This window comes from Lonchura striata, chromosome 1 (assembly GCF_046129695.1).
Source record: "Lonchura striata isolate bLonStr1 chromosome 1, bLonStr1.mat, whole genome shotgun sequence".
Classification (NCBI taxonomy): domain Eukaryota; kingdom Metazoa; phylum Chordata; class Aves; order Passeriformes; family Estrildidae; genus Lonchura; species Lonchura striata.
Window position 1 is genome coordinate 41,211,656 of NC_134603.1, and position 14,759 is coordinate 41,226,414.

Here is a 14,759-nt window from a genome sequence, read left to right on the forward strand (position 1 = left end):
GAGTCGCCATTCTGTCTAGAGGGGAAAGGATTAAATGGCTGTGCCGTGAGTTATAAAGTACAAGATCTCTGCAACATGAGAAAGTGGTAATCTGTGTTTGCAGGTTGTTGTTATCACTTCATGAAACTGCAAAATTTTAATGCAGAGGTGCTTTTCTATAACAGATTCAGAAGTACTTCATAAAATTCAGAGAGCTAAATCCGATAATAATCTAGGTCTCTGTTTCATAGTTAAGGAAACAAAGATAAAACCATAATTTACCAAAAGACACATCTACAAGGTCAAGATGGAGTAAGATTTCAGATCATTTGGTTTCCTGTCTCAAGAATACAATTTGCTCATTCTTATACTTAAAAACATTTACTAGAAACATTGCCAAAACTATTAATAATGAGTTTTGAAAATCAGTTTTAATGAGACCATAGTTTTAAAGAGAAAGGCCAGAGTAAGAGTTTCATTAGCTGCAGATGATTTCAGTTAAGCAATACAATCCCTACACTATCATTTCCATATAACATAAATGACTCATGGAGAATCAGCACAGTTACAGCCCTCGGTGAATGCTGAGAAAAGGGAGAAACAAAAGATTCAATGCAGTGCATTAGAACATCTCACATCAGGTCATTCTTCTGGAAAAAATGGTGTCTTGTGTAAAATGCAAGCAGTGTCTGAATTGAACCACAGTCTACATATTGTAGTACCAATAAATAAAATCCACCAAAGCCTGAATATCTATTCTGTCTTTATAGCCACCTGTGACTACATGAGTTTTTCCTGTTACTTTTCAAGGAATGCCCAAATGCCACATTAACTGACACATGTGAGCAGTCATTTTACATTGGAAACATTCCCTGAATGTTCCCCAAATAGAAGAAATAAGAAATTACTTCATATTCATAGTCATTTAATTTCTTCTATTTCCTATGAGAAAAAAGCATATGCTAAGATCCAAAAGATATGTAACTATAGTTATTGATACTATCTGAGATGTTTTATTCGCAACATTAAAAACAGAGACAAACTCAAATATCAGCTTTCATTCAGCTGGAATTCTACCTTGTCTCTAGACAATTTGGTGTACTACAACCCTGAGCAGTAGATCCAACACAAGATTTTTCATAGTATCCAGCTGAACTGACATACTCTCCTACTTGTAGCCACTCAGTCTCTCCCAAAATCTTGTCCATTTTTAGTGACATGGTGGCTAGACCCAGAACCACCAAAATCATCCATACCACAGTATTATATTGGTGCTTTTCTATCCATCTTTATGTTTGGACAATAAATGGAGTTAAAAGCTAGAACTACATTAATTTCCAGTCTTAAGAATAATGATATCTATTATGGTGGACAACCACATCCACTAGGTGTGTGGACTGACAAGCTATGCATTGTTAGACTGTATTAATTAAACAGAAGCCAAAACTCATTGATCTGTCTATGAATATTCATTATTTCAGCCTTTTAAAATTCTTGTTGAAAAATTTAAAGGAGAGTCTACTAAAAAAGGAATAATTAAAACATCCTCAGTAAAAAGAGCACAAAGTTGTGTATTTAAATAGATATAGGGGACTCTTCTTCTACATACAAGTTCATATTGCATTTTTTTGGGCTGAAACTGCCAGTTTGAGAGATGCTGACAGATTTTTTTTGTGATTAATTGCTATAGTTTATTTTTTTTTCTGCAGCCTCCTCCTGTATTGGCACTACATCAGAGAGACCATGTCTTAACCTTACCACATAAGAGCACTAAGAATGAAGCAGTGTTATGCTGTACTCAGATGGGGCTCTTAACAACCCAGGAGAAACAACAAGTTGACAGTCAGTCTTTGACAGAATTTCATCATGTGCTTTCATAGTATGAACAATATTTTCACCTTCTACTAGCAGAAAACTAAGCTTAAGTGTTTCACCTAAAGCTAAAAAAAAATCAGAAAGGAACCACATAAAGAGTTCTAGTAAGGGACACTTATATCTGACTAAACCTACCTACCTATCTGTCTGTATTTCTATCTATCTATCTATCTATCTATCTCAAAAGTCATGAAAAACAATAAAGACAACAAAGCGCTCCCAACGTTAACTAAGATCACTGTACACTGGGGAACGATTCTCCCTGCTATGAAAGATGCCATGAGTTTGATTAAACTACCTAATTTTGAAACTCAAATCATTTTATATACATAGCATGGTTATCAGCAAGATGAAATACCAGGGTTGACTAATCATCAGTTTCATACAATAGGCTGCAGTGATTATGCCACAGATTTTTTTTCACTGCAGAGCTATGTAGATTTGGCATATGCTTAAAAGGTTTTCACAAGCAGCAACACATTTTGCATGTAGGAAAATAATAAATGCTCATTGGAGTCACACTGTAGATACAAGTCTGAATTTTTTACAGGTATTTCAGAATAACCGACTGAAAAAAATTACTCACTGGTTTACAATGAAAATTTTCTAAGACACTAAGACAATCCAAACACTAACATATCCTTACAGAACATTGTACCTGCTAAGCCTTAATTAGGTACAGAAAAAATGAGAACGAAACAAAGCTACGAGTTCAGGCATCCTGCAGAGCCATTGCAAAAGTGCCTAGATGCAATAAGGATTGAAAATTAAGTCTCAACTCCTGTTCAACTCCCTGCTGCAAGCAACTTGGCTCCACACACTTCCATTTACTCTATATTACCTTGAGATTAAAGCTACAGATCCTGTATTTGATAGAGACCCCACAGGACAGCAATCCTAGAGCAACACAAGCTGCAAAGGACGTGCTGCAGACAAAACCCTACCTGTGACTCCTGCTGGCACACCATTCGATGTACTTACGCTGTACTGAGGGCTAAGCCTAAACCCACAGGTTACCACACAATGCAGAATCACATATATTACCATTATTGCAGCTTTACAACAAATCTACTCTATAAACACATAGCATATAACAGTGAATATTTCTGAAAAAAATTGATTATCAGAGTTCATTTACTTTGGCTTTTTCATTTATATTATATATCTATAACTCTTATGTATAATTTATTTTATGAAATGTCATATGAACATTTGATCCTATTTAAATATTAGTCAATATTTGCTATTAAATATTAAAACTTATTCTTAATTAAAATAAGAATTTAATTTAAAACTTATTTGCTTCTTAAATTCCTGAACCATTTGCAAATACATAAATGCACATTTAAAACTGGTAAGATACTATTTTTTTTTTAATTCATGGAGAATTATCTATAGGGAGTTTAAGAAGCAGATTATGTTAGATAAGTAAGGTATAAATCAAAATTTAACATGATAACACTTGCTACTCTGTGTTAATCCCCCCTTTTCAGCTTTTCCAAAACCTCTTTTCTTCCTGTGAATGGGTTTCAACCTTATCATAAATACCCAACAGATTTATGTATCTTTTTGAGGGTTTAGAAAATGTCTCAGAAAACAGAAAATAAAATCCTGATGTCCTAACCAATTTTCAATCCACATTTGAGTGTACAAGGCTGCTCTTTTAGTAATATCTTTCTCATGTTTTGTAATTCCAACAGTTAAATTCTAACACTTAAATCCCACTGAGAGATTTGCCATATTAATACATATTAAACAAATCAACTGCAGTAAACTTATAAAACATTTACAACCTGATCATTGTCGCACAGACAAAATTTAAAATCAATATAAATACAACTATTAACCAGTATATACAGAAGGGGGTATGATGAAGTCTGAAGAATGAAGCAGGATTTCCAGTAGATCTCCAAAAGGAAACACGTGTGCATAACCAAAAACACTGAAGAATAGTGCAGTGATCTAACCTTTCAGCCTGCGCTAAACTTCTCCATCAGAACTTCACCTGTACTAACTCCTGCTTTCTATATCTGAATAGCATGTTTGATGATCTGTCATAGAGCAGAATGCTGGATGAAACACAATGAGTGTCCTTGAATTGGCAAAGAGTCAGAAAGAGAAGCCTTCAAATATGTGAGTACTATGCTATTTTTAAAATACAAGTACAAATGCTATGAAGCTAAACAAGATTTAAAGGCAATTTCTTTGGTAATTTTTTAATTTTTGGCATTGTTTTCTGAAATAAAGGGTTTTCTGCTTCTGAAAGTATTCAAGAGGAGTCAAAGAAAAATATGGCTATAAAGTGCATGATGCATTTAGCAAAGCTAATTCACCAGTGGAACCAGCCTACAACAGATCTCTCAAAATTTCTTCTTTAGAAGGAATCTCCTTAATAAAACTTTATTTTATACCCAAAATGACCTTAACAAAAGGAGAAGAGCACCCTCACAAGGAACAGCCAGAGGATGAGTGGCAGATGAACAGTTTTCTCTCAATTTTTAAATAGGATTAAAAGTAACCAAACAATAAATCTCCAACATTGCGCAAATTACAGCTTTTGAAATTAAAATGACCCTACACAGCCAGAAAGGTGTAGGACTGCTGAAATTTGACAGCTATTAGCTGGAAGAAGAAATGCTGGAATTTGTACAGCTCAAATCTTCATAATAAAACAATCACCTTTAATACAGAAAAGCCTATCTGAGAAGAGCAATCACACAGGAAGGAAAGATTGCACTTTGTTACTTGTCATGCTAGAAGGTACAGGCATATTTATTTAGGAATAACAATAAAACAGCTGATGCCACTGCATTGCTATCAGCATACACTATCATTTCAGCAGCTACAAAAGACAAAAAAGTATACTAAGAAACAGAAAAGCTCACCACTTCTTCATGCCTGCATTTTCTCACATTAATTCCATTAATCTGTTGTTAAAAAGATAAAGAAAAGACTTACTCTACATTTCATAAGCATAGACTTCATTTCAGTTTTCTAGAAAAATACAGATAAAATAATTTGCAGTTTTACTCACCTGTAGAATTGCATCTCCTATAAAGAGCAAACCTGAGAGTTCCGCTGAAAACAGAAAGCATATTTTTCACTCACTTTGTACAAAACATCCAACATTTTGTGTACAAGAATTCTTATTTAATACTTTTGCAACATCTTTTAAAATTTCAAACAAAAACATGATAAAAAACCCAACAGAAAACTTCCAAATAAATTACTTGTGATTTCTTCTTTAAACCCAAAATACTTGTGTATCAGTGTTACAATAAAAGAGGCTACTTAGCTCAAGCACATGACTATGAAACTTCATCCATCAGTCACTAGCACCTTTCAGGCCCTTTTGGTAAGGTGGGGCATATTTTTCTGAATATAAAATGACTGCTGGACTAGATCTTATTTGCCTGTTAGAGATAATTTCTTACAAAGAGAAAAATCAACATAGAGACTCCAGGGATACTTATGAATAATAAATTTAATTTTTAGGTTTTTACATAAGATAAAGGGCCTTTAGATCTTGCATCTTTGATAAACTCTGATAAATAACAGGGACTATTAATGCTGGATAACACTTACATATACTGAAGAGCTAGAAAAACAATATATTGTAAAAAAATCAACAGCCAAAGTGAATGTTATTTTTAAAGCAAAACTGCATCACAAAGACATTTATAAAATCTAATTCTACACTTCCTATTTTTAAACACTGTGTTTCATTTCAGAGTTATCTCACTCAAATACACATTATAAGCATACCAGAAATATAACAAAGATTATTCGCTGTAAAGGCATTAATAACTTTTGAGACCATGCTAAGGGATATTAACAGATGATGTGCAATTATTACCTATAGTATTCCATATCAACATAGAAGATACTGTCTGAAAAAAGCTAGCACTGGACTTGATCCAAAAACTTTACTTATTTACATGAGCTGTAAAACTGGAATTAATATTGATGTAAATTATGGTACTCAAGTTCTTGTTTGATGGAATGGTCCTATTAGCTATATTTAACAACAGATGGTTAAATTAGTACAGGACAGATATTGTGATTTATTTTGAGGCATAGGCTTTGGGTAAAACAGCATTTTCTCTATCAAAGTTCTCTAGTCCAGGAACACAGCACGACACTTTCTACATCTCAAGACAGCAGCCTCTTACAAAAGAGATGTCCTCAAAACTAGTTCTGCAAAAATCAGCAGTATTTTTATTGAAAGCAGTAATGAAAATTATATCACAGCTAGGTATTGGGCTAAAAACAATACAACAGCTACTGCAGCAAAAAAACTAATGACAGAAATAAAATTGCACTTCAGTGTGCTCAATTAAACTTAAGCATATCTTTCTTATTTTTCCTGCAGTGCTTAATAGCATTTTAATAGCTACTGCATGTAATATATGCCACATCTTTATGTATTAGTTACATGTATACTGAAAAGACTCTAATCATAAGTATAAATTCTTAAGGTTAACCTTATTGCTGCCTTAGGGGTTCATTCCATGCTACTCTTTATTCTTCCCAACTACAACTTTCACATCTACCTTTCAGGATTGGCTTTTGGCTCTCAATATGCTGATTATTCCATACATCTCTATCTAAATGGATAAGAGATTTTTTTTTTTTTTTTTATACTGGCACATTTTAGTTGAGGAGAAGCTGAATTCTATAATTATTGCATTACAGATGGAGGGAAATATTTCCAAGTTTGCATTTCTGGCCTTACAGAAATACATATAAACTTAACAAAGATATTAAATACACCATATTAGTACTGGTTCACAACCTTCCTCCTTCATACTTGTGTACATCTTGAGCAGTTTAAGTATTATCCATGTACCATTCCAATAATTTCAAAATCTTGCCAGTTAAATTAATACAGAAATTCAGCAACAGCTCTGTTACTATTAAAAAATATATGGCCAAGACTTTATGCAGTACTCAAAGTACTCTCAATACTACCAGAGAAACCAGGTTAAAAAGTCATGCATTCTCCTGCTGTGTTACCATGATTTAAGAGCCAAATATTTAATCTACTACAGCTTCCAGGCAATAACTACTGGGAAGTCAAAGCCACTAAATCATTGCCTTTTTGTTAAATTTATTAAACATTTTAATTTTATTCATACTTTCCTATTTCTTTCCTATACTTTCTATTTATTTTCAAATACTTTCCTATTACTTTCCTAGTTGTATTTTATAAAAGAAAAAAAAAATAATTGAAGACTTTAAAAACTGTTCCAAATATCAATTCTGTACTTTTTCAGAAAAAGTTTCTGAGGAAGAGAGAGATCTAAACACATGGGAGAGAAAGGGTTCAACAATAGCATTTGTTTAACACTGACTGAAGAATCTCAAGATTTAATACATCTTTCTTTAAAGGGAACATTAAAGTACAGTATAATAAGCTGATACCTAATACCCACCTCTTTGTTCTTTGGAAATCTTAGAAATGACCACTGGAATATTATGTTCTGCTCCACCCTGAAAACAAAATAAATGGCAATGTTTGTCAGTCACTAAAAATATCTTTTTGCTTAAAGTTATATTTTACCCTTTCTCTAAATGCAGTTTTTAGAGAGACTGAGCAAATAACTGATTCTGCACTTCCTCTTTTTTTTAATGAATATACTGTGATTAATTCCTTATTGTCTCACATAAATAAGTTCTCAGTTGCCATCATTAGCTCAGGAAGTGAATTCAGAACTCTACCAGACTCAAAGGACATCAGTTTCTTTGAATTCTGGAGAGCCTAATGTTTGAAATGTGTCCTGTAAAAGCAAAATGGACATCCAACTATAATGGCTATCACACTGTGAACACTTAGTTTTCACGCTGGCAAGAAGGAGGTAAACAAAAGCACGAGAGAGAAGGTTTGGATTTTTCATGTCAAAAGCAGCCTTTATTTTTTTCTGTCTGTCACACAAGCACAAAGAGTGAGGAAAGCAGTGGCATAAGTAATAAGGAACAGAAAAAGAAGCATTAAGAAATGGAACAGTAGGTGTTCAATAAACGGGGTGAAATAAAGGAAAACCAGATGATAGTTTCAACAGTTGACAACAATTCAATGCTGTTGCTTCATTCAATTTATCCTGTTGGGACTGGAAATATTTATGGTGCTTAAGAACAAAGTAAAAAAAAAAGAAAAAAAAAACTTAAATGAAAAGGAAAATCAAAGAAAAGTAAAGGCAAATATACAGAGAGACACAAATACTTTTTCCTCTGACAAGAGCATCAAAGCATACACTCAAATGCAAGGTGTACAAATTCAGGTCACCAGAAACCAGTGTCTGCCACACTGTTGTTTTGCCTAGGAATGGACAGGTTAAGGGTTTGCTTACTCTTCTTTTCAGCAGACAGATATTACTTTGGAAATTATTTTTACTCTGTTAAGTTGTGAAAAGGACTGACAAAGGTATTTCAATCCCTATGGAACAGCATACATCCCTTCTTCATGCAATATCAAAGCATTTGAAACCAGACTCCTGCACTCAACACCCCTTTCTGTCATTGAATAAAGGTTAATTTCCTGTGTAGCCACAGAATGTTAAATAGGAAAAATATTCCTTTTGCTAGTGGTATCAATGCAAATGGCCCCAAAACAATGATCTAAGAGGGATCTCAGTAATATGACAACAATTATATATCTACAAGTAAAGTTCTCACATTGCATGAGATGAGTGTTGACAAGCATGGAACATATCAGTATTATAGCTTGTTGAATATCTTTCAATAGTTTTTACCAGAAGAATAGCAACAGTAAAAGCTGGCTTCACTGAAGATAATGAGTTCAAGCTCACTAAATTAATAAGTTTTAACCTATATCCTCCAAATTTTCTAGTCACATGCAAATTTAATTTCTTCAAAACTTTTCAAACAACCAGAAAAAATAACTATGTCACTTTCTTTCTAAGCTTCCAATGTTATATACATGTTACACTACCCAGGATACATAAAGCCCAGCAAAGAAGTGTTAGGTTTAAAACAGCCTGCCTGCCTCCTTAGATCTGAGGCTCCATTAAAGTAGGAAATTACTTTTATTACTAAGCCAGCCTGCAATGCACACAACATGATTATTCCTCTCTCATTGTATTGAATCTACTTAAACCCATTTACACTACAGATCTGAGGAAGCTTTCAGTGGTGTCCTACTGAAGAGAATTATCTCCTCTCATTGCATCTGAGTCTGACCTGTACAAAGGCTTCTTTTTAAACTAGTAAAAGGATGTAGTACCTGCTATGCTAAGAAACAAAAAAATCAAAACTGGAAACAGCAAGTAGTTGACCAATTATCTATACTCAGTCACTGTTAGCAATTTGTAGCAAACTGTGTATATTCTGCCAACATCTTGTTGAATACTACTTCAGGTTGACACTGCTGCCTTGCATCCTGCATTCTCCATACTTCATTCTCTGTCCTGTAGAGGAAAAAGCATATGCATGTCTAAAATCCAGTTTTACAGTCTCAGGGGACACTCTTCTGAAGAAACCTCTGGGAACAGAGGCAACTTTTTCACTGCTTTAAATTTTCTCTTCCTCTAGTAATGACATGTACTTATAACGTCAGACCAGAGGATGGACAGAAATACATCAAATAGTGATGTTCAAGACTTAATGGCTCAAACCTCTATCAGACTCTAACAATGATCTTTGTCAAGCAAACTTTCTTTATCATTTTTCCTTAAGCAGGGATAAGCCTGGAATGACAGCAGTTGCCCACCTGCAGCGGTGGTCATGCTAGAAGTGGCAGAGGAAGCTGTAATCACTGGAAGCTGTTTGAAGGTCACTGTCCTGAATGTTGGTCACTACTGGTGAGAGGTCACCCACACCTCCTTTCAAAGTGTCACATGATACACTCCTAAAGATTTTTTCTTATCCCAGTTTTTATGTGTGAGGGTTTCTTCCAGAAGTTTTTGACATATGAAAAATAACGCACTTGAAAGCAGTAACTTTTATTGACAAAGGCTGGGGGTTTTTGGTTCTAAGATTAACAAGGAAATTAATATTTTATCTTCTACAAAAAAGGGTTTATAAAAGATCAGACCAGTTGTTGGACTTTACCATCACTTGAGTTAAGACAATGTAGGAGACTATGACCTGATACCAAAAAGAAGCATTTCCACTAGAAAAAATAGCTTTAAGGTCTATGGACACTGAACTTTTTGATTAAATTGAAAAGTCAACCTGAATCTCAGAAGACCTCTGATGCTGTTCACCATTTTAAAAGAATGATCAAAACTGAGGCAGGATAATGGCAGTGTACTGAGTACTGGTTGCCAGAAGTCAGACTGTAACCAAAACTTCAATTTGTTTAATGATCAATTTTGTTGCCTATTTATTCAGGAACACCACGATCCAATTATTGAAAAATAGGATGTTCTTTCAGAAATCATACACTGAGCAGCCTCTTTTGTCAAGGCTCTGCGTCTCAAACTTGTCAGAGATATGATAAATGATTGAAATACTACACTTCCCAAATTCTGTCTATGTCCATGGCTATTCCTTCACAAACAAACATTTAACAGAGGCTTCAGAAAAGAAAAAAATTGTTCCTGCAGAAGAGTGTAAACCAGAGTAGTTCTTCAAAGTCAATCATAGTTTCACCACTAGCTTCAGCTAAGAGGTACAGCCAAACACCAGGCTTTCAAACCCTAAAAAAGTGGATTACAATCAGTTTTTTAAAGGGCTGATGTTTAGGCCTTGGACAAAAGTCAACTTTACAATCATGGTTTTTCTTAAGCAGTTATCTGAATCTCTGATTTTTACAAATATAGTTGGATTACCCAGTTTACAGAAGAAGAGTTTCTCTCATAGACAGGTGAAAAAAAAAAATTAGTTTAATTTTGGAATTATTAGGAATTTGTTCTCTGCTCTTCAGAAAAAGAATAATTCCAAGAGTTCACAATACTCGCAATAGGACATTTTCAAAATTTATTCAAGACAAAGTTGAAAGGTGACTTTTTCATGTGAGTGTTCTGGCAATAAATTGACGTTTCAAGTTAGCAAAAAAAAAAACAAACAAAAAAAACCCCAAATAATAAAACCCCAAAAAAAGATGTGATAATGGCTCAGACCTGACAACCGAAACTAGGCAAATTCATAACCAAGCCCTAGCAAGTATTCTAAAGTGAGTGTCATTAATCACTGTATTGCTGTAATTAATAATTCAGATAAACAAAATCCTCTGACATACATCACAGCCAGAGCAAGTTCTCAAATAACCCCTATCTTTAGTTAGTCTGAGCGTAGTAAAATGACAGAAACTACTGTAGTTCAAGGGGCTATGAAGTTACTGGCACAAGGAGGAGAGGCCTCAGTGCTTCTCACTCCTTCAGGGTGACTTGTAAACCTCTACTTCCTGGCATAAATTCAAAATAATTACATTTCTATTTAAAATTAATCTTAATATAAGTTTTTTAGTACAGATCAGGAATCCTACATAACAAAACAAAAACAGAGCAGTAAACTTGTATTGATCTGCAAGAAGCAAACCATGATTGAATTTTAAACTGAAAACTGGACTTTTCAGAGTATTTGGAACTGACAAGTCATTTCATGCCATAAATAAAAAAGTTCATTTCAGTGTGTCTTAATAAAGTTTGCCTACTAAATTGAAAAAAAAAAATACTGTAAGTTCCTGTTCTGAGTTGTTTCTTAAACTAGTTTAAAATTATAGTAATCGATTTTTTTATTTTTTTAGATTGTGTTGGCTATACAACTGCTTGTCCATCTTTGTAAGAATGTAAAATTACTAATAAAGGGACCTAGCAAAAAAGGTCCCACAAACACTAATTTTTTTTAAAAAACTATTAATTTTATAGTAATAAATAATACCTACATGAAGCCTATTGACAGAACATCCTGGACCACAGAATTAAACTTTTCATTTTCATTACCTAACCTCTGCCATCCAAGTAAGTTTGAGTGTCATTATTTTAAAGATAACTCTTTGCTCTTTAATGACATTTTTGAAGGTATTTCATCAACTGATTGCTAGTTATTTAAAAAATTTTAAAGTTGTCTATTCACACCTAACTTTATTTATCTTCACTTTCTAATACTTTGGGTAATTTTGATCAAAATATCTATGATAGAAAACAATCATAAAATATCTTACTCTAAAAAGTTAAGAATAACTTAACTCTATTAATTTAAGCAAGACCATTGCATATTCTCTATTTCATTTATGATTAAATGTAAGAAAATGATATTTTATGCAATGTACATAATAATTAAATAATGTAATCTTGAGACTGGCAGCAATGTTAATTCTAAATTATAACTTATTGTAAAGTATAAGTAAAAATCAAGTTTACTGACTCTTGAGATGTGTTCTTCAATCATCTGAAGTCATTACTGTAACCAGTTATTTCTTAGCAGCATTTAAATAAAAACTCATTTATCAATATACTTGATTTTACATTGACATTCATTATTTCATCATTATTCAATGTACTGTAACCTATAATGATACCGGAGGAAACAAAAATGTAAATGCTGTTGACCAAACTGATAAGAAACTTTGGTGACAAAATAGCAATTAGTTTTCCTTGAACAGAGGTCTTCATGGGTCAACAAGATAACAGTAAGAGCACAAAGACATTTTTAAAAATTAATACTTCTATTCAGTCATATTCTTATCAATGACAACACAAATGCACATTAATCCTTCTTATGAGTCACATATAAGGTCAATACCAGCAGATGTCATAGGAAAATCTATACTTTCACTTTATATGCATAACTTAGGTCTCTTTGCATTCATGTGAAATACACTTCATTTTTTCCATTGCCATCTTGAGACTGAGAACTGCTGTGTTTAGAAGATAAAATTAATCTTGTGTTGTCTACACTCAGACTCAAAGCTAAGGTAAGGTTTTCAAAATCATATATTACTATGACAAAAAATATTAGCCCTTCCTCCCTCTCCTAAAAAGCATAACCTACCCTTGTATACGTTCTTAAAACTTACTGACAAAAGCAAGAACATAGTAACATGATAAATTGCTGTCTGGGCTTGATCTACAGAAAGTTAAACAATACGAGCATGCAGTAACACTTTCTGTCCCACTAATGAATTGCAATGGATTAATGTGGTATTCTTTGTAGCAGAATTGATGATGAATTTATTGCCTGCCACTGTAATTTAGCATTCATGAATAACTATTTAAATTAGAGAGAAGTTGAACACAAGTACAGTCTACACAATTGAAAACACTTCACAACTCTTATATCAATCCTTGTTACAGAGTTTGTCAGCTTGAATTTTAAGGGAATGGTTGCCTTCCATTCCATGGGGCAGCACAGTTATGGTTGCCTGCTGTAACAGTATCTAACATACTGTCTTGTTTCTAGCAGTCTAAAATAGTTTGGACTCACTAACAGTAACACAGATTATATACAAAGACATACTTTATGTAAAATGCAATAAATAGACCAAAAATAGCATCTTACCTTTATACTTAATCCAAACCCTCCTACAGTCTGTCTTCTAATTGTTACTGTTCTTTCCTGGAAAAAAGAAATCAAGTTTTGCTAGATTTAATGTCTTCTGCCAAAACATCTACATTCATACTTCAATAATTTTTTTTCAACATTGATTTTTATTGTTTTAATTAAGTTCTGGGTTTCTGAACTGAAAATCCCATGAAAGCTATGCCCCACAGGAAAAAAACAAAGCCTGGAAGAAGAGATCCTGTCTCAAAAAAAAACCAAAAACAAAACAACAAACAAAACCAAAACAAACAAACAAACAAACAAAATATCATTTTTCCAATTCACACCATCCTAGCAAGAACTGCAATGCTTAAAAATCCCCAGAACTTTGGAGTTGGACAGCTATGGTACAACACACACATTTCAGAGGTTAAGGCCTTGACTAGTCCTAAATTGGTTCCACCTGAAGGTTGATCACTACATGTTGAAGTATATACACTGTACTCCAGCAGTACATTTCCCAATTCAGCTCCATCTGAAAGGAAAACTGTTTGTGCATGCCAAGACCACTCATTGATATTAACCAAACCCTAACAAGTGCACATGTTGCATGAATTCATTTCAAAGCACAGTAATTATCCAAATTAAAAAAACCAAACAAAAATAAATTAAAAAACCAAACCAAAATAAAAAAAAAACCAAACCACCAGAAGCTAATACAAAAACAGTCACTGTTGATCGTATACCAATTGTTTAAAAATCATAATCCATAAAATCATACATCCATTAATTTAAAAATCATAACCTACAACTATTGAAAGCAGCCCATCTTTTAACTTTTATTGCTTGTCTAAAAAATTTGTGCTGTAAAAACTGTAGGCTACTGTCTGTCTAAGATGAACATTTACAAAAAAGACGGTTTTGGGTTTTATCCTACTCTGTTGACTTTATAACTACAGATCATTTATAATTAGTACATTTAGGTAGTGGTAAAATAATGTATTAGCAGATATACCATATATCCAGATTCAAATATATCAATTTTATAGATTTTTGAATGTCCTCTACATGTGGTCTAGATTTTATATTAATTTAATTATATCTATTGTATGGTGTAAGTCTGCATGCATGTTACATGTAACTGTTTTTATTTCAGCACGATTAGCATAGATGGTCAATGTCAGTCAGATTTGCATAGATCATCAGGAATATAGCAGTGACAGAAATGATGAAATACATATAGATGCATTTTTTTTCCTCCTTACTTCATTTACAGGAAGGAAAATAAAAAATCTACCACAAAAAGGACAATTGTTGAAAATCAAGTCACTTTGTTTCTTTTTTCATATTTGTAGCAAATATGAACTGAGTAACTGTGGAAAGAGCAAGCATAAATTCATCCAACGTTTTAGACTGAAAGACAAATTGGATTGCCTAAAATGACACTACCATTTATTAAT

General features: G+C 33.2%; 1 protein-coding gene across 7 annotated transcripts in view; it reads right to left on the minus strand.

Annotated features, from left to right (window-relative positions):
• Positions 1 to 14,759, minus strand: part of SNTG1 (syntrophin gamma 1) — a 314,340-nt gene that overhangs the window by 123,107 nt on the left and 176,474 nt on the right. For 6 of the 7 annotated variants that reach the window (XR_013340046.1, XM_077783688.1, XM_077783680.1 and 3 more), the window contains exons 4-7: positions 13,318 to 13,374; positions 7,290 to 7,347; positions 4,889 to 4,932; positions 4,740 to 4,781 (exon numbers count right to left, since the gene is read on the minus strand). Coding sequence is in view for 6 of the 7 variants with exons in the window: in XM_077783688.1 (XP_077639814.1) it covers positions 4,740 to 4,781; positions 4,889 to 4,932; positions 7,290 to 7,347; positions 13,318 to 13,374 (201 nt within the window). In the remaining variant the exon portion in view is untranslated. The remainder of the gene's footprint in view (positions 1 to 4,739; positions 4,782 to 4,888; positions 4,933 to 7,289; positions 7,348 to 13,317; positions 13,375 to 14,759) is intronic. The other variant, XM_077783696.1, reaches the window with a different exon arrangement.